Source organism: Notamacropus eugenii, chromosome 5 (genome assembly GCF_028372415.1).
Source record: "Notamacropus eugenii isolate mMacEug1 chromosome 5, mMacEug1.pri_v2, whole genome shotgun sequence".
NCBI classification, from domain to species: domain Eukaryota; kingdom Metazoa; phylum Chordata; class Mammalia; order Diprotodontia; family Macropodidae; genus Notamacropus; species Notamacropus eugenii.
The window spans coordinates 438504249-438525151 of NC_092876.1; the positions used below are offsets into that span (position 1 = coordinate 438504249).

The 20903-nt window shown below is 33.8% G+C and overlaps 1 protein-coding gene across 3 annotated transcripts in view; it reads left to right on the forward strand.

Annotated features, from left to right (window-relative positions):
• Positions 1-20903, forward strand: part of CFAP47 (cilia and flagella associated protein 47) — a 917896-nt gene that overhangs the window by 281378 nt on the left and 615615 nt on the right. For all 3 annotated transcript variants that reach the window (XM_072615192.1, XM_072615194.1, XM_072615193.1), the window contains exon 34: positions 18552-18649. In XM_072615192.1, the coding sequence (XP_072471293.1) occupies positions 18552-18649 (98 nt within the window). The remainder of the gene's footprint in view (positions 1-18551; positions 18650-20903) is intronic.

Genomic DNA, 20903 nt, shown 5'->3' on the forward strand with positions numbered 1-20903 from the left:
TGCATTGGTCAGGCATGGTTTCTATAATTCTACCATCAGAGAAGGAGAAGGTAAGGGGACACTCATTTATATGCCATTTAGTATGTGCCAGTCACTGTGCCAAGTAAGCACTTTTGTAATTATGATCTCATTTGATCCTCAAAACAACCTTTTGTGATGTTTAAAAAGCTTGAGGCATAATTTCAGGGTAATTAATAATCTTATTAATAAGGCCAGTATGTTATTAATAAAAGAGTTCAGTGGCACTGCTGAATGCCAAAGACAATCCTGGTAGAGGGTTCACGGTTTATGCCTTTGGAAAAGTGGGTGTTCCAGAGGGTGGCATTCAACTCTAATTAGTTAACAAGTAATGGAAGAGAATGAGTATTACAATGAGGGTCTGGATCTGTTCTAATGAACTTTATTTCATTGACTTCTAAATTACCCAGCCTTGGACAATATATTCAAAGAATTTAATCTCACCCAAACCTGCTTAGAGAAGATTGGATGGGGTCTGTCCACTCTAGAAGAGAAAGTTAATTCAACCTTCAGAGACTGAGCTTTTGAAATGAGGATTTTACAAAAAGAAGGGAACGCTGGATCTCCCCAAATCATTGGTTATTAATGATAATTTCTCTCATTTACCAGGTTGGCCTTGTTATTATCCCTACTTTTCAGTTGAGGTTCATTCTGATGCTCAATGGACATAATCAGATCACTTTTTCACTTTCCAGTTGGAAATGGAACACAGGATAAATTAACTAGAGAAGGGAAAGAATGGCAAGCATTAGAGAAAATTAGCTCTCAAAAGGAAAGTGATAGAAGAACGGGAAAACATCTTGACTGACTTCATAGTTTTGTCCAAGACTGGAGCTGAACTTCTCCATGTCTATTATTTCTTTTCGAAAGCCAGAAGCCAAAATAATAGAATATGAATCATCTTACTGATAATAACATGATGGGGAGAAAAGCAGATTGCTTCAGAACTTATAACACAAGTTTTGTTCTTATAGAAATGGAGATGAGGAGGAGAAGTGTGGCAAAGTAATATGATAAAGTTGGAGAAAGGCTGATGCCAGATGAACTTTGTAGGCAATAGTGAACACCAAGGTTTTAAAGCAGCGGACATTCCTGGAACTATGCATAAAGGAAATGACTTTGGCAGTGCTGTCCAAAACTGACATTATTATCTTTCTCCCCAAACCCTCTCCACCTCTTACCCTTCCTATTACAGTAGATAGTGACACCAGCCTCCCAGTATTTCAGGCTCACAACTTAGGAGTCATACTGGATTTCTTTCTCTCTTCCCCACACCCCTTCCCATCTAATCTGTTGCCAAGACATATCTATTTCACCTTTGTACCATCTCTTATACACCCTCTCTTTTTTCTGACACCATCACCACTCTACTGTAGGCCTTCACATCACCTCACTTTGATTATGCCTGCTGGTGGACCTGCTTGTCTAAGTCTCTCCGCACTGCAATGTATCATCCATCCAAGCCAATGAAGTGATTTTCCTAAAATGCAGACCCAATCATGTCACAATACCTTCTTATCCCCAACCTCCCACTCAGTAAACTCTGGTGGCTTCCCTTTGCCTCTAGGAGCAAATACAAAATACTGTTTGGCATTCATACCCGTTTAAAACCTAGCCACACTCATACCTTTCCAGTCTTTTTATACCTCACCCTCCAACACAAGCTCTTTGATCCTGTGACACTGGCCTCCTAGCTGTTCTACAAATAAGACACTCCACCTCTCAGCAGCAGATATCCTGTTTGACTGTCCCCATTCTTGAAACACTCACTCTTCTCTGCCGTGATTACTGACTCCCAACTAAAGTCCTAACTAAAATTCTACTTCTTAGGCAGTTCTCCCCAACCCCTAGTCTTCTAGAGTTTGCAAGAGCACAAAAAAAAATTTAAAGAACCAATATATAATAAAAGATGTTTCATCACTTAGAGAATTAATTCAGATCTCAGATTTATTCTTGACTGAGAGACTGATATTATGAAACCATTCACCAGGATGCTCAGGAGAAAGGATTTCTGGAGAAAGCTGGGAATTTGTTAGATTTAGCTTTAATTATTAATAGATACCCACACCAAATAGTTATCTATAGAAAATTTTGTAGAAGATGCATAGTGAAAAATCTCAGGTGTTCAAGAAGATTAGGTCATCACCATCCAGAAAAAGCTGCGAAAGGCAGGAGAGATTTCCATGAAGCATGCTGGTTATTTTTTAAAAATACATTTAAGAGCTTACCTGAAATCAGAAAGGTTTTCTTAGATGATGAACATAAAGACAAGAAAGAATGGCAAGTACCCTTTAGTTTTGGGCATGAGGATGATCTTGGTAAATTTAACAAAAAGTGATACATATTTTGAGATCTGAAATTGGCAAATGAGTTCATAATTCCTGTCCTGCTGAGAGATTGCTTGCAGCAAAATTGATGATGTGTTGGTAATGGAACTAGTAAATTTCTGCCAAATGGAGCCCATCCTCATCCTTATTGTCATCATCTTTATTATCATCCACAAAAATAATTATTATAATGATTAATTCTGTTTTGTAATGTACTGGAAAACTACTTTGTTAATTTATTTTCTGATCATTTTCAAAGAAAATTATGGAAAAGTGAGTAAGATTCTTCAACATCTAGGACAACACGAGATGAACAATGCAGATAAAACAAAACTCCTAGCTGCTATATGCATCTCAATCTACTACAGTAATATATTAAAATATTATTACACTTTCCATTGACTTTTTATGAATATAAAAGCTTGCATGAGTGGTGAAGAGAAGAGAATCTGATTAGCTATAGACAGCACATTATAATGGTAATTAGATTTATCTTGTATAGAATCTTGAGTGATGATATACCTTATTAAAATAAAAATATTTTAAAATATCCTGAATGAATGAAATTATTAAGTTATGAATTCATATTAAATTGATAATAATATACTCCACATTTAAGAATATGCATATATTAAATCTAACATCTAAGGAGCATATTTTGAAACATTTTACATCCTCAATTTCAATTTCAAAAATGTAATGTAAAATGTTTAGTGGCTAATTTGTAGGTTCATGTTTAGAAGAGATGAAAGTATAAAGGTTTATTCTTTTAAATGTATATATGCTTTTCAAACCAATTTAGCATTGATTTAGTTTAAAAACAAATGTTGCTGTAAATTCATGACCTTGATACAGTTTTAATGAAGATACTTCTCTTTTTTTCCTTTAAAATTTCTTTTATTTATTTTGAACTTAAATGCAAAAGGCATAAAAAAGAACATTTCCATGTACACAGCATAATAGAGAGGATTCAATATAAAACAATGAATTTCGATTTCATACTGTTTACTTTTTTTTGAAAAACTAGGTAAAAAGTAATACACATTTTTTTCAAAGGCATCCTGTTTTTCTGTGCCTTCTTTTATGTTTTCTTTTCTGTATTCTTTTTTTCCCTTTGTCTCTCCTCACCCTGCCTGAGAGAAGTCTACAATTATATATGTGTGTGTATGTATGCATATATGTGTGTATGTATATAGGTATGGATTGAAAACTGTGTTAAATATACTTCTATTTATGAGTTCTTTCTCTCGGGTAGTATAGCAGCAAGCAACCTGATACATCCAGGATGACCTGCTAGCACAGCTTCTTTGATCTGCTTTTCTAAAAGCAAAGTAACTTTTGAGGGGTCAACAATCTACTTTAATTATATATACCAAGAGAGAAAATATGAGCAGACAAATAAAGACCAACAGACAGGGCTTCTAACTGACTATGAGCAACATATACATCACAGATCAAAAGGCAGATCCAACTGTCTGATGATTACATATCTACATCGTTATCAGAGAAAGAAGCATCAACATTTGGGTTTTCAAAGCCATGGAGCTCCTTAATGGCTACTCCAGAGTCTCATCTGGCACACAAACTTTCCTTCAATGAGTAAGCCTCAAAGCAAAATCTCATCTCAGAGTATATATACACTTTTCAAAGCCAGAGGGCCTCATGACCCTCGACCCAGAGCCTCATTAGCAATTAATGAAGGGTTGGGTCTCACTACAAAACAATCCTCCCCAATCAAGCTCCCATTAATGGGTTCTATGTGAGGCCTATTAATGGGTAGAGAAGATCTTTAACTCTCATTACAGGTGGATAGCACCTTCCTTCATAGGCCCTTAAGATACTTCTTAATATTAAAATGTGAACATACTGAATATCTTGATATTAACTTGATATTGTGTTATTGATTACCTTGTAATTTAGAACTTAATTCCTCTATGGAAGGTTTATTGGAAAACATGGAAAATGTTTCTACAGCTTGAAAAGGAATGGATGAGCTGTAATCTGCATTGGCAAAAAGAATACATGTTCCAATTATAATATTGATCATCAAAGTAAAAGTATTTAAAAAGATAAATATTTAATAAATTTGTTTTGATTTATTTAAAGAGTAGAGAAATGAATGTTTCCTTCATAAATACATATGTAATTTATTCTAGTTCTAGTTCATGGCTTCAGTATGTTGATATTTTGCTTCATGGATTTTCTTGGTTCTTGATAACTCTGTGTAGTAGATATATGAATTGCTATGTGATCCTTTGATGTTTCTTCGACTCCATTTTGTGTCCTGGCCTCCCCCTTGTAACTCTAACTTATGGTACAATTATAATGTGACAACTTACTAGCTTGCTGAATACTCCCTACCCCTACCCCACCAGGCCTTTTCTGATTGTATCCTGATAAGTGATATATCCTACCCTGTTGCTTGGCATCAAGCCACCAGACCAACTCCTTTCCTGTTTCTTAGCAGTAAGTGAAGATTGTCAAGATGGACAAGATCAGAGCATTAGGCAGGCCTTTGCTTACTGTGCTCCTGGGAAATAGGCCCTACTGCCTGAGATAGTCAAGACCAGAATATTTTATAAAGATTGCTTACCCTGAACTTGGAGATAGTACGCCCTTCCCATTGTCTCGCAGAGGCATCCTTGAAGAACACTATAAAAACTCTACTGAAAACTCTAGTTAGTGGAGTAATCATTGCCAGTCTCTTAACATGGTTTTCTCCCACCATCAGCTACAGATTAGTGCTTCTTGCCTCTTCCCTATTTCTTCCTATAGGTTTTGCTGCTAGTGCTACTAGCCACTGGACCTCGCTTAAAGGATCCACCACTGATCTCTGGTAGTAAGAAGTAAATGTCAATGTGCCATTAATAAAGCCTCCTATAATAACTCTTGGAGTTGTACTTTCTTGTTTGAATCAAATGAAATCTGCTGGATAGGAAATATATCAAGGTTGGGCGACCAGCACTTACCCTTAGTTCATGAACTAAAGACTCAATTCCTGAGACTAAAGCTGAGACTAAATTTCCTGGCAGCTGCACCTCTATAGATGGAATGAGACAGGCAGCTCAACTGCCATACTCACCTTCTCTGGAGAAGCCAAGAACTGGGTCACTGAACCTTGTGCTTCAAGAGTATGAACTCCCTTCTCTCTAAGATGCAGAAATCATTTAACGACTCTGGGATCATATTTGTGGGCCATGCTTTCTTTACTGAAGGGAGCGAGAGTTGAAGGCTTGACGCTCATGTCTCAGCAACAGGGTATTCCTTTCCTAGTATACATGTCCTTTAGATTCAAGAGCGACTGACCAGGAATAGGAACAGAATTCATGGGTCTGATGCTATTGCCCCAGTGGGAGAGAGTTCTTCGCTAGAATGCTTAATATATATCCAAAGTATGAATGTGTATGCACACTGGTTTGTATGGCAGTTAATTAACAGACACATATATGGATATCTATATTTGTTGACAAGGTAATGATAAATGGATATCCATAGAAATCCATTTATTATCTTATATATTGATATATTGATATATATATACACTCATTTATACACACACTTTTATATATATATATACTTGTGTGTGTGATATACCATGATATATAAAATAATACGTAAACTACTCAGGTAATTTAGCACATGGTTATATAGAATTTGGAAAATTAAGAAATCACATTATGAATATATTGATGTTAATTACCTTAAGCTAAACTAAATTATATATATATTATATACACATTTATGATAACTGAGAGGTCATTCATTTATCTACTCTTTGAATATGCTATGGACAATTTTTATTAAATAAGTTTCTTTTCTATATTTTGATGGGACAATGCTATAAATGATATGGGCACTCCTTCAGTCAGTGCTTCCCCTTGGTGCCTTCTCACGCTGTACAATTATTCTCTATTTTTGTTCAATAAATCTTTCAATAAATGTTCCATCTAATATGCTGGAGGCCTGCTTTTATTCTCTTAAATTCTTTGGAACCATTTGAGATATTATTTGCTATTTATTGTAGTATGACTGACTCCATTTAAAAAAAAAAGTATTGCATTTCTTCAAAAATCTTTTTTTCTTCTTTTGCTGTTAAAAGAACAACTGTCTGTATACCATAATCTTCTTACTTAACTTGTACTTAGTTTTAGTTCTCCTGAGATTGTTGTGCAACATATATCATCATTGGATGAATAGTGATAGTAAAGAGATAGGCTGGATAGCATTTATCATTTTGGAATCATTTTTAGCATTTTCCCAAGTATGATCTAGCCCCATCTCCTCCTGTTCAGTTCTCTATTTTGCTCATTGTTTATCTATAGCACTTGTCTGAGAAATAAGAGGGACAATTTGATGGGCTACGCATCCAGTTACATGTCATATGATCTGGTAAATACATAGTTTTCATTAACTTTGTTCTTTTACTATGGATAATTATGCAATATCTTTTTTTTTGCATTGCTGAAGATTTCACTAGGTAAATTTTGCATAGAACTAAAATGTTCATTTTTTCCTATAACCAAGTTTTTGAGTTAAGTTGGGGGGCACTTTGAAGTAATGACACAGGAATGATAAGGTAACAATATCATTGATGAGCAAGTATATAATCAACCTTCAGTGGATTAGGAAGCTTTAGAGGGGAAGATGAGATCTAAAATAGGAGATTTCTATCTATTAGCTTATTAGGATAAAAGACATTTAGGATGGGGCTGGATGAATTAAATTCTGTGGTAGACATTAGGTTGACTAACGTGCATGGGAAAATTGGGATGTTATGGGTTATGGAGATAAAAGAGACATATCCTCACCAAAGATCATAAAAGAAATTTAATGGAAAGCTTTGGGTAGACATAACAGTGTCTGATTTTCATCCTGCATCCAGTAAGAGATTTACTGGACTGTACAAATGCTATGGTTAATTTTGTTTTGCTATTTATCCTTACATATCTTCATAGTGTTTGTGATACTCTGGATTCAAAGATTGAATTGAATTGTATTTATAGAAAACCTCTGTTTTGCTGGAATATTAATGAATGAAGGCATATTAAGTGTATGGTTGGCTCTTTCTTGTGTACTTCAATTAATCCTTGTGCCACAAAAAATGGTATCAGCTATTTGGGTGAAGAGGTGCATCAATAATAAACACCAATTTATTTCTTTTCTCTCACAGTCAGGTAGTTTTTCTGTCTAGTTCTAGATGCAATGTTTCTATGGCCACCTACTCTGGAGTGAATTCCCTGTAGTGAATGAACTCTCGTGGAGAATTCTTTGAGGGGAGATAATTGCTAAAATTGATTTGCAAAGAAATCACTCTGTTATTTGAGAGAACAATATACTTTTGAAAATTTAATTGTTCATTTTTATTTTTATTTTTCTTTATTGTTTTTTAAATACACATTGTTTTAACATATGTTTTTAAAGTTTTGAGTTTTGAATACCTTCCCTCCATCCAGCCCCTCCTACATCCATTGAGAAGACAAGCAATATGACATCGATTATTTCCGTAGTTACCATGTTGCAATAAAAAAGCAAGAAGAATAAATTAAGTGAAAAAAGTATGCTCCAGTCTATATTCAGAGTCCATCAGTTCTCTCTTTGGATGTGGCAGCATTTTTGATCATGAGGCCTTTGGAATTATCTTGAATCATTATATTGATTAGAATAGCTAAGTCTTTCACAGTTGATCATTGTTAACAATATCGCTGCTACAAAATGTTCACAATGATCTCCTGGTTTTGCTCACTTCATTCTATATCAGTTCATATAAGTCTTCCAAGGTTATTCTCAAAGCATCCCCCTCATCATTATTTATAGCTCAGTAGTATCCCATTATAATCATATGCTACAACTTCTTTAGCCACACACACACACACACACACACACACACACACACACACACAAAGAGTCAGTTTGGTGCAGTAGAAAAAGGGCTGGATTTAGAAGACAAAGACTCAAGATCCAGTCTCCATTTTGCCACTTGTTACTCATGTGATTATAGGTAAGTCATCCAATTTATATCAGTCTTGTTTTTTTTTTAATCTGTAGAATGAGTTGGTTGGATTTGATGATTTTAAAGATCTGTTTCAGATCTACATTTCTGATCTTATGAAATGTTTTAAATAAACTTAAAACAAACATGCCACCCTCAACAACAACAATAAAGAAAAGACATTCCCATTGGAACAATAAATAGAGAAATTGAGGAAATGGGTAAGCAAAAAAAATTACATGATGAAAAAATTAGAGTGACTATTGTTGTTTTGTTGTCCTTTGTTTTTGAAGAGGATCAATAACTTCACAGGGTGATGTCTTGACTTGCACATGAATTGAATTTAAGTGAGATAGGGTTGCGCAAAGTTGTCAGCCTCACCCTCTCTTCCAGAATCTATGAAGTCTAGCTTCAACACAAAAGCCAGGCCAATTGACACGGACCCAGGACCCAAGGATGACCTTGGCATCTTTGATATCTAAGCACTCTACAATGCCTGCTTCGGTTGCCTTCATGATTGTTGGAACAAATTTCTCTTATATGTGCATTCCACTGGGGGTAGTCTCCACACTGGGGGTAATAGGTTTTGGACAGTTACCTTCAGCCTGGTTTAGCTAAAACAGTGAAATATCATGCCACATTTCAGGAAATCATAAAATGAAATTATCCTTAAGTATTGAAACCACAGGGCATAGGTAGATCATGGATTAGAATTCACAAGGTATCACATGAAAGGCATCATGGGTTTATTTCACTGAGAAATGTCATTGTTAAGCTCTGGAGCTCATATAAAATATTGAAAATGTCCAGAAACAAAAAGATTACATATTAACTAGCTCATATAAACATTGTACTAAACATCATTGAGAAAGGAATAGAGTGTAATATGTACTGAACTTTACTAGAAACCACAAGTAAAAATCTTCAAAGCTTTCCATAGTCTTTCAGAACAAATATTGAATTTTCAATAGAATCAATGACTTGTAAGAATTTCATTTGAGAAAATCAGAATTGGGTATAATCTCTGAAATGCACACAATAAAGACAAAATGAACCTGAGAAAGTTAAAGAAGTTTCCCTAGTTCAAAAGGGTTTGGTTAGTTAATGATTGACTTTATGTTTTCATTTTGAAAAGGAGTAGAAAACAATATTATATTTTCAGAGTCCCACTTTGTCTTACGTCACTGAGAAAACAAAGAGAGATACGCATTGGTCTTGGATGTTCAAAAGAGAAATACTCCAAAAATTAGAAGTGAGTAAAGAACTTAAGAAGTGGGTTGATACAAGTGAAGATCATTCAGATGTAGTGGAGAAGAAATGGAGGGAAAGGAGCATCTTATGAACTTCATTCTTGTCTGTACAGATGCACAAAACAATAAGTAAGAGACTGAGCTGAGATAGGGAGGAGAGGATTAGTGTCTAATTGGGCAGGAGATTATCACAAGTAAAATAAGTTATGGTTGACCACAAGACTGATTATAAAAAATAGCGGGGTAAAATCCAATGATTAGTGTCTGAACTGGAGTAGGCAGTGGAAAGAAGCGTGATCTTGAGCCATGTGACATTAGGTGCAGATTGGATCATATATATCTAGAGCTGTAAAGGGCCTCAGAAGCAATCTAGTAACTCTATTTTTACAGTGGAAACTTAGGGGGGGAGGTTAAATGATTTACTTGACATCAGGTATCAATGACGATATTTTTAAGGAAAGAAATATTATAACAAGATAGCATTGAGAAGAAAACAAAATGATAGATGTGAATAATGAATAAAATAGAATGAACTCCATAAAATACAAAATGTAGACAAGCAGATTTGCAAATAGAAAGTATCTTAATTTTTCTGCATATAAAAACATATTTAAAAGATGAAGATTCATACATTTTTCCATTGAGGCATTAGAGTAGAATTTATCATGGTGCTGATAAAGGCAAAAAGTAATAGCAATCACGATCTCAGACAAGGGATCCAGAAAATATGTTGTTAAGAAAAACAAACAGAAAAACTACATTGTGTACAACAGCTAAAAAAATAACTGAACATTAATATTAAGCATATTTATATTGAATGACATGAAGTTAAAATGTATAAACAAAAATTTTATGCATTACAAGAATAACTAAGTAGCAAGAAAATAATTATTAATCAATATGCCTAATTTAGACAAATCTAATGCAAACACAAGAATGAATGTGATGAACAGAATGTAAGAAGAGCTAGGTGTGACACACTTTAGAAGTTATTAAATGAGAATCTCAATGACTATATTTATCATTATTATGATTTGACATCTTTATAGTAACCTAATTGTGAGGTTTCAATAGTCAAAATTTATATTCCTTTGGGCAGAACACCTTCAGGTAAGAAAATGATTCCTTATATGGACAGAAGAAGAGGAGGGATAGAGAGGAAGGTGGGAAGGAAGGAAGGAAAGGGGAAAGTAAGTGTATCGCCCAAATAAAACTGACCAGTTGGGTCCCCAGCAGGGCAGCTACTAGTATTCAGAGATCGTTGTTTGTCCTTTGTACTTGAAGAGGACCAAGATATCAGGAAAGTGATAACATGACTTGCAAGGGAATTGGATTTAAATGAGGGAGGGCTGTACAAAGAAAGTCGTCAGCTTCACTTTCTTTTCGAGAGCCACCTGGGCCCAATGGCAAGATATAGATCAAGATGACTGGAGATGGCACTGGAGGCAGTGGAATACCTTGGCCTTTTTAAACTAATGTCTTTCCTAAGTCTCCGTTTGAGGCAACTTAGGAAACAACCATGCAGTGATTAAGGGTAGGTAAGAAATGAGGCAAAGAATGACTTCTTTCACCTTACCAAAAAACAAAACGAAAGAAAATTCCCCAATCGATTTGTAGAACAACATCTATTCTAATAGCTCCCTAACTTATGAAATCATAGGTCCAGTTGAACACATGCATATTAATACATCTAGGGGAAATCCTGAATCTTCTATTTAACTTCATTATTTTGTTATGATTTACATAGCACTCAGCACATTAGGTTGTTATACATTTCCAAAAGATGGTTACGCTCATATGCAGAAAATGAAAACATATAGGTGGTGTGATTGGGAAGGTTGCTTACAAGAATGCTTTGGATAAGAAAGTCACTATGGCTTTTGTTCGTTTAATTATATAAGTCAAATGTCATCTCACATACCTATATATATGTATATGAGGCAAGATTAAAAAAAACAAATTAATCTTCATTTCCTAAGTAGAATGAAAATGAGTAGAAATAGCAGTACTAACAATATATAATAGCCAACCATAAGAGTCATAAGAAGAAAAATTAGTGTAATCAGTGAAAAGGTTTTTGGAAGAGATAAATTTTTATTGGAGTTTTGAGCAAAAGAAGATGAAAAAAGGTAAAGTGGGAGAAGTAAAATGTGCTAAAATAGCAAGGAAAGAAGGATCAAACAAACAATCCATGTCAATAAAAAGTAAGTTGTTTGGTGAGATTAGATTCCTAAGCAGAATAGTAAATTCTTACTTAAGAAAGCTATTTCCAGTAGCTATGTGTTTGGTTGACTGAAATGGTCAGAGACGCTAGACAGGAGTGTGCTACAATAAAACAAGTATGAAATACTTAGGGTACACATTAGGGTAGTATTAAATCATTTTCCCCCAAACGTATCTAATAATATGCGTGACCTAAATTGTCAACAGTAATTAAATACTATTTGTTCCCTTATGGAAAGAGTTATATACTTTCTAGTTTAATAATAATATCTATGCTGATATCTCACAAGCATACATTGATGTTATCTTTGGCCAAAATCACCATAGAAACAAACCAGATGTTTGTTCGACATGTTTCTTTCATCCTTTTGAAATGATGCATATGTGTCTGTTATATAAAAAGGATCAATAAATTTGGTTTTTTTCAATATTAATTTTATTTGAAAAATTTTGTTTTTTTAATTTCTAACCCTCACTTCTAAAAGATTTTGAGTTCTAAATTTTCTCCCCCTCTCTCATTTTTCTCCCCCTCCCCAAGCCAGCATGCAGTCTAATATAGGCTATACATGTATAATCATGTTAAACATATTTCCATATTAGTCATGTTGTAAAGAATAATTAGAATCAAAGGGAAAGAACATGAGAAAGAAGAAACAAAGATAGTGAGGAAATAGTACACTTCGATCTGCATTCAGATTCTGGAGTTCTTTGTCTAGATGTGGATAGCATCAGGAGTCTTTTGGAATTGTCTTAGATCCTGGTATTGCTTAGATGAATTAAGTCTATCAAAGTTGATCATCACTGCTTGCTATCATTACTGTGTACAATGTTCTCCTGTTTCTGCTCACTTCACTCAGCTTCAGTTCATGTAAGTCTTTCCAGGTTTTTTGGAAGTCTACCTGTTCGTCATTTTTTAATGAAAAATAGTATTCCGTTATATTCATATACTACAACTTGTTCAGCCATTCCCCAATTGGTAGACCTGCCCTCAATTTCCAATTCTTGGTCACCACAAAAACAGCTGCTATAAATAATTGTACTTTTGGGCCCTTTCCCATTTTTTTATAATTTCTTTGGAATACAGACCTAGAAGTGGTATTGTTGCATCAAAAAGTATGCACAGTTTTGTGCCCCTTTGGATATAATTCCAAATTGTTCTCCAGGGTGGTTGGATTAGTTCATAACTCCACCAATAATACTTTAGTGTTCCACTTTTCCCACATCTTCTCCAACATTGGTCATTTTTCTATTCTGTCATGTTAGTCAATCTGAAAGGTATGATGTGGTACTTCAGAGTTGTTTTAATTTGAATTTCTCTAATCAATAATAATTTAGAACATTTCTTCATAAATAGAAATGGTTATAGATAGCTATAATTTCTTCATCTGAAAACTTCCTGTTCATATCCTTTGATCATTTATCAATTGGAGAATGACTTGTATTCTTATAAATTTGACCCAGTTCTCTCTATATTTTAGAAATGAGGCCTTTATCAGAGACACTGGCTGTAAAAAATATTTCGCAGCTTTCTGCTTCCCTTCTAATCTTCATTGCATTGACTTTATGCAAAATCTTTTAAATTTAATATGATCAAATTTATCCATTTTGTATTTTGTAATGTTCTTTATCTCTTGTTTGGTCATAAATTCCTCCATTCTCCATAAATCTTGCAGATAAACTATTCCCCGAATCTATTTATAGTATCAGCCTTTATATCTAAATCATGTACCCATTTGAACTTTATTTTGGTATACAGTGTAAAAGGTTGGTCTATACATGATTTCTGTCATACTATATTCCAGACTCCCCAATAGTTTTTGTTAAATAATGAATTCTTATCCCAACATTATAGTCATTGACTACTGTGTCTCATGTACCTATTTTATTCTGCTGATCCACCACTCTTTTTCTTAGCCAGTACCAAGTAGTTTTGATGATTGCTATTTTATAATACAGTTTTAGATCTTGTATGGCTAGGACGCCTTCTCTTGCATTTCTTTTCATTATTTCCTTTGATATTCTTGCAGATGAATTTTATTGTTAATTTGTACAGGTTCAAAAAATAGAATTTTGGTAGTTTGGTATGGCAATGACTAAGTAAATCAATTTAGAAAGAATTGTCATTTTTATTATATTAGCTCAATCTGCCAATGAGAAACTGATACTTTCCCAATTATTAAGATCTGACTTTATTTGTGTGAAAAGTGTTTTGTAATTGTGTTCATGTAGTTCCTGGGTTTATTTTGGCAAGTAGATTCCCAAATACTTTATGTTGTCTACAGTAACTTTCAATGAAATTTCTCTTTCTATCTCTTGTTGTTGGGCTTTGTTATAGTAATGTATAGAAATGCTGATGTTTTAAGAGTGTTCATTTTATATCCTTCAACTTTGCTAAAGCTGTTAATGATTTCAAGTAGTTTTTTCAGTTGCTTCTTTTGGATTTTCTAATTATGCCACCATATCATCTGCAACGGGTGATAGCTTTTTTTCCTCATTCCCTGTTCTAATTCCTTCAATTTGTTTTTCTTCTCTTATTGCTAAAGTTAACATTTCTAGTATGATATTGAATAACAGTATGATATTCAATAACATATTGAATAACAGATGCCCAATAATGGGCATCCTTGTTTCACACCTTATCTTATTGGAAATGCTACTAGCTTATCCCCACCACATATAATGCTTGCTGATGATTTTAGACAGATGCTACTTATCATTTTAAGGAAAATTCCATTTATTCCTTGCTATCTAGTGTTTTTAATAGGAATGGATGCTGTATTTGTTAAAAGCTTTTTATGCATTTATTGAGGTAATCATGATTACTATTAATTTTGTTATTGATATTGTCAATTATGCTGATAGTTTTCTTAATATTTAATCAACCTTGCATTCCTGGTTTAATCCCACCTGATCATAGTGTATTATCCTCATCATAAGTTGCTCTAATCTGTTTGCTAATATTTTATTTAAAAATTTTACATCTTTATTCTTTAGGGAAGTTTGTCCATAGTTTTCTTTCTCCATTTTGACTCTTTGTGTATCAGCACTATATTTGTATCGTAAAAATAATTTACTATGATTCCTTTTTCACTTTTTTCCCCAAATAGTATCTATTGCATCAGAATTATTTTTTTTTTAATGTTTGGTAGAATTCATTTATGAACCCATCTGATCCTCAAGATTTTTTTATGTAGTTCATTGATGGCTTGTTCAATTTCTTTTTTCTGAAATATTTAAGTATTTTATTTTCTCTTTTTAATATGGGTAATTTCTATTTTTGTAAATATTCATCCTATTTCACTAAGATTGTCAGAATTATTGGCATACATATTGGCTCCTAATTATTGTTTTAATTTCCTCTTCATTGGTGGTGAATTCACCCTTTTTATTTTTGACACTGTTAATTTGCTTTTCTTTCTTTTTTTTTTTTAACCTATATGATGCAATAAAGATACAGTTCTCAAGAGTTATAGGTATCATCTTCCCATGCAGGGATGTAAATATTTTGCCCTTATTGATTAATACAGCTTTTCTCCCCTGTTTACCTTTTAATGCTCTTCTTGAGTCTTGTATTTGGAGATCATATTTTCTGTTCAGCTCTGATATTTTCATCAGGAAAGTTTGGAAGTCCCCTATTTCATTGAATGACCATCTCTTCTCCTGAAAAATTATGCTCAATTTTGTTGTTTAGTTATATCCTTATTTGCAATCCTAGCTCCTTGTCTTGTGAAATATGATATTCTAAGTCCTCTGACCTATTAATGTAGAAGCTGCAAAATCCTGACTGTAGTTTCATGATATTTAAATTGTTTCTTTCTGGCTGCTTGCTATATTTTCTCCTTGACCTGATAATTCTGGAATTTGGTCACAACATTCCTTGATGTTTTCATTTTGGGATGTTTGTCAGAAGGTGATGGGTTGACTCTTTACATTTTTATTTCCCCTTATGGTTCTAGAACCTTTGGACAGTTTTTCTTGATAATTTCTTGAAGGATCCTGTCCAGTCTCTTTTTTTGATCATGGCTTTCAGGTAGGCTAATGATTCTTAAATTATCTCTCTTGTGTCTATTTTCTAGGTCAGTTGTTTTTCCATTGAGGCATTTTACATTTTCTATTTTTTCATTCCTTTGATTTTGTTTGATTGATTCTTGATATCCCTTAATGTCATTAGCTTCCACTTGTCCAATTCTAATTTTTAATGAATTGTTTTCTTTAGTTAACTTTTGCACCTCCCCTTCTATTTGGTTAATTCTGCTTTTTAAGGAGTTCTTCTCTTCAGTGGATTTTTTCCATTTGACTCGTATTTTTTTAAGGAGCTGTTTTCTTCAGTCAATTTTTGTCCTTCCTTTTCCAAGCTGTTGACTCTCTCTTGCATACCTTTCATTACTTTTCCCAATTTTTCTTCTACCTCTCTTATTTGCCTTGTAAATCTTTCTCAGTCTCTTCCAAGAAAGCTTTTTTTGGACTTGGGATAAATTTATATTTCCCTTTGAGGTTTCAGACTTAGGTATATTGACAATGTTATCTTTTCCTGAGTTTGTGTTTTGATCTTTCTTGTCACTGTAATAATTCTCCACAGTGTTCTTTTCTCCTTCTTGCTCATGATGCTTTCCTATTTCCTGGCTTTTAAAGTTGAACTCTCCTGTTGGAGCACAAGGGGCTCTGTCCCAAGCTTCAGTGCTGGGGATCAGGGACCTGGACACTGGCTTTGTGTGCTGGGGCTTCAGCTGCTGGAAGTTGGGGGCTCTATGGGTCTGGCAGCTTACCTGGTTTTGAGGTATGATCCTAGTCATGGTGTCTGGTCTGTATTGAGATCAGGTGGGGTTTTTCTGCATATTCCTGGGGCTACATTGAAGCATGGGGAGGTTCAGCTGCTGGATGACACCTGTCCATTCCAGGCTGCCCTGAAGCACTTGGTGATCTGTCCACTGGAGGATGCCTACCTAACTGAAACTGTACTGAAGCACTTGAAAGTCCAGTGCTAGAAGACATCTGCCCACTAGAGCTGCCCTGGAACACAAAGAGGTCTAGATGCTGGATGACACCCTTCTAGGGCTGCACTGATTTGCATGGAGGTTTACTAGTAGGCGACTCTTGCCCACCTAGATCTGCATCAGTACAAGTGGCAGTTCCCTGAACTGGAGGTTGCTGGTTCCCCTGGCTGTGCTAAAGCATGTTGGGGGTCTTGATGTTGGCATTTGCCTGCTCCACCAGCCTGAAGTCAGGATCTTTCACTGGTTTAGTGAAGTGGGGCTTGCCACTGGCTTGCTGGACCACTTCCTGTCCTGGGAAGTACTCTCCTTTTACTTTAGTGAAATGGACCCTCACAGCTAATCCTTCAAGTTTCCTTGGCTAAGAGACTGCTCCACCTCATCTTTCTGCTGACTCCACTGTTCCAGGATTTTTTTCTGGGGCGCTATATTTTAAGAGGTAAAAAAGGGGGAGTGATAGTGACTTACTTATATCTTGGCTCCTGGAAGTTCAAGTAGCTGAAGTATTAGGAGACATTAGACTTCATCCCTGAAAAAGGCTAGCTCTGATGAAGTTAGTGCTTCATTTTTACATATATTCAAAATGAATTGGAATTGTATAACAACCTTATGCATTGAGTGCTATGTAAGGCATAAAAAATAATGATATTAAATAAAATATTAAGGACTTCCTCTAGATGTATTAAATCTGTATGTATTTAACTGGACCTATGATTTTATAAGTTAGGGAGTCTTAGCATGGACTTTCCTGTACCATTGAAGACTGCCATCTTTTCTGAAACATATTAGTTTCACATATTATTTAATGTGTCAGAGACTCCATAAGGCCAATCTGCTGTATATGCATAGCATATACATGGGCATATATATGTATATGTACATACGCAAGCACACACTCATAAATGCATTTAGGAATACATGCAATATTATGTACGTATCCCCAATATACATATACACATATCTGTATATACAAAATTTTATATGATTAAAATTTGCATAATATACCCTCATCTAGAATGTATATATGTATGTATCTCTAGCTAAATACTTTCATACCATCGGGGAAGCACTAAGTCTGATTTTATCCATTTTCTACTGCTTTATATACCACTCAATACATAATAAGTGGTCATTATACATTCATAATACATTATTATTTCACATATTTTAAAAAAACATGGAAAATGGCTAGAAAGGTTTGATAAAACAATCTATTCAGTTTGACTCAAGAAGACAGTAAGGAAAGAAGCTGAGGTTGTATTTAGCAGAGAGCAACACTTATATAACAAGAAATATGTCAAGGAAAAATAAATTGTTTAGTGAGATTGAGTTCCTAAGCAGAGTAGCTTATTGAGCACTTAGTATAAGCTGAGGAAATCAGAGAGATAAAAAAGAGACATGCTTACTGCTTCCTAGAACCTTATATTCTAATGGGAAGTAAGGCATCTATATAAAAATTAATATTCCTGAGTTTAATGTAAAAGTGCATGAGTCACAAATACTTTTGAAAGTTCATTGGAGGAACTATTTCTGTTCCTTTGGAATATAAAGAAATAAAAGTGCTTACAATGTAAATTGAAGCTTGTAAATATGTACCTTCCTAATATCTTATCTACATAAAATTTAATTTCTATGTTTTTATAGATGCAAAAGTTTCTCCCTGTATCTATGATGTTTCCAAATTAATTTGCCTTTTCAATAAAGCAAGATAACTCTAGTTTATTTTTAAAATTTTTTTCCTTCTTTCCACTAGGTCTTCCTCCCATTGAGAAATGGATAGTAAATTTTGATAAGGATCTTTTTGATGGCCTTGTTTTAGCAGCACAGGTGGCAGCTTACTGTCCATTTTTGGTAAGATTTGTTTTCATTCAGAACTTGTAAATTGCATATTAAAACTTGTGTGTTTCAGTCATTATGATTCTGATTTGAAGGGATAGTTTTTGGTATTCAGGTTAAAAGCAAAAATAATTCAATTCAATAAATTATAAGACTCCTACTGAATTTTTATACTTTTTGAGAGTGAGAAGCATGCCTTATTTTTTTTCTCCCATACTACACAGTATAGTGTTTCACAGACCATAAATACTTAATAACCAGCTTAGGGATGAACGAATGTGGTTTGCTTGAGTTGTATTTTTTTTAAAAGCCAATGAAGAGATCAGTCCAAAATCTTAGAATGAGAGGATCAAAAGCAATCAAGTTCGTTACAAATTTTATGAAAAACAACAAACAGAAACACCACAGGGAACATAAATGACTAATTAGATCACACTAAAAATTAAAACTAGCTCAGATAAAGAATGAGTGAAACAGAATGCTGATGTAATTAAGCAAAACAAAGCAAATACCCTATTGAGTAATTCAACCATCTTGAATACCAGGAGCAAGAGAGGTGGAAAAGCAACAAAAAACAGAAATAGGAAAGAGATGCTGGTTCAGGGCATAGCAGAGAATCTCAACTAGATAAACAATTCCTTCAAAGAAATTAAAGAGAATTCTGAAATCACAAAAAGCAAATGAAGGAAAAGCTTGAAAAAAAGTAGAAACAATCATATAAGGAATTCAAATGAAATTTTTAAAAGGGAATGAAACAAAATAATTATGAAAATAAATAATACTGAAAAATACATTAGAAGCTGCAAAAATTCATAGAAACACCCAATATTAGGATTATTACACTGGGAAATAGAATTTTGCAGAAAATACAAGTAGACTAAAAAAGTGCACTAAATCACTCAAACTTTTGGAAAACACCCTGACTTGGGTGATAGACCTGGATAATAAATTTTGACAGCATAATCTCAGTATAGCTGATGTCTTAGAAAATTTAGAAAAATAAAGCAATATGAATACTATGTTTTAGGAAATCATCAAATAAGTTTACGAGAAATGCAATGAAAACAATTAAGCAGTGAAATATAAATAGAAAGACTCATTATGAGCACATTTTGTTGTTGTTTGTCATATGTTTCTTTGATGACTGCTTTTACCTTATTTTCCTTCTTAACTTATAGTTTGTAATATGACTTAATCCCATATACTATGTACTTCCCTAGGTCATAAGTAATACTAGTATTATTATTTTTATTTTACAGATAGATTCAAAATGAAAAGAGGGTCTGTAATTTACTATTTAATGCTGCCAAATTATGAAAAGTCAGATTTGTACTAGAGATATTGGACAAAGTTCAGATCAAAGGTGAATTCAACACTCAGTGTGTTCAATGTGATAATATGGGACATGATATACTAAAAAGTTTTATGAGAATTACAGAATACCAATCTTAACTATCTATATTACTTCAATCAAATTTATGGAGGAAAATGTCAAAAATAATTTACTCTTTTTAGTAATTGTTAATAATTCATTATCTTTATATTTATATCCAATAATTCCTTTAAATAAAGGAATTGCAGGACTAAACAGTATCTTAAAAAGTTAGATTTAATATGGACAGAACTAAATGGGAAAAGCCATTCCATCATTCATTTTTTCCAAAATTCATAGACTATACACACAAATTCTTCCCATGTAAGAGTGCAAAGAAGGCAGGTTAAGTAATGTCTTGCCATGGTCTGGAAATAATCTATAAAGTATTATTGAAATGAATTATTAAATAATTAGTCAGCCATAGCAGTTATTCAATGAAGAGAATTGAGGATCATAGTTCTTGAAGTTTGAAATCATGGGGATCATTTTGCAGTAACCACAAAAGAGTACATTGTCTCTGTATTTCTTCAATAGACAACTGAATATTATCCATGCCAAAAGGCAGACTAGTCCATGTCCAAAATGCAGGTATAACATATGAGTAATAAAAAAAACTAAATTAGAGATTCTAACACAGGAGTATGTGACCTCATAAATACCACTGAGCCTTGGTAGAATCAATGTCGTGACTGGCTCTATATATGGCTCTGAAATATATATATTTAAAAGAAATTAGGTTTAAAAAAGTGAAAAAAATTCTGGGAAACATAAGAAAATATCTTGGCACAAAGAACTTGGATGAACATCAATAAAGGCAGAAAACATGAGATCACAGGTCTGAAGGAAAGATGAGCTAATAATAGTGATGGAATATTTAATGATTTGAATACCTTA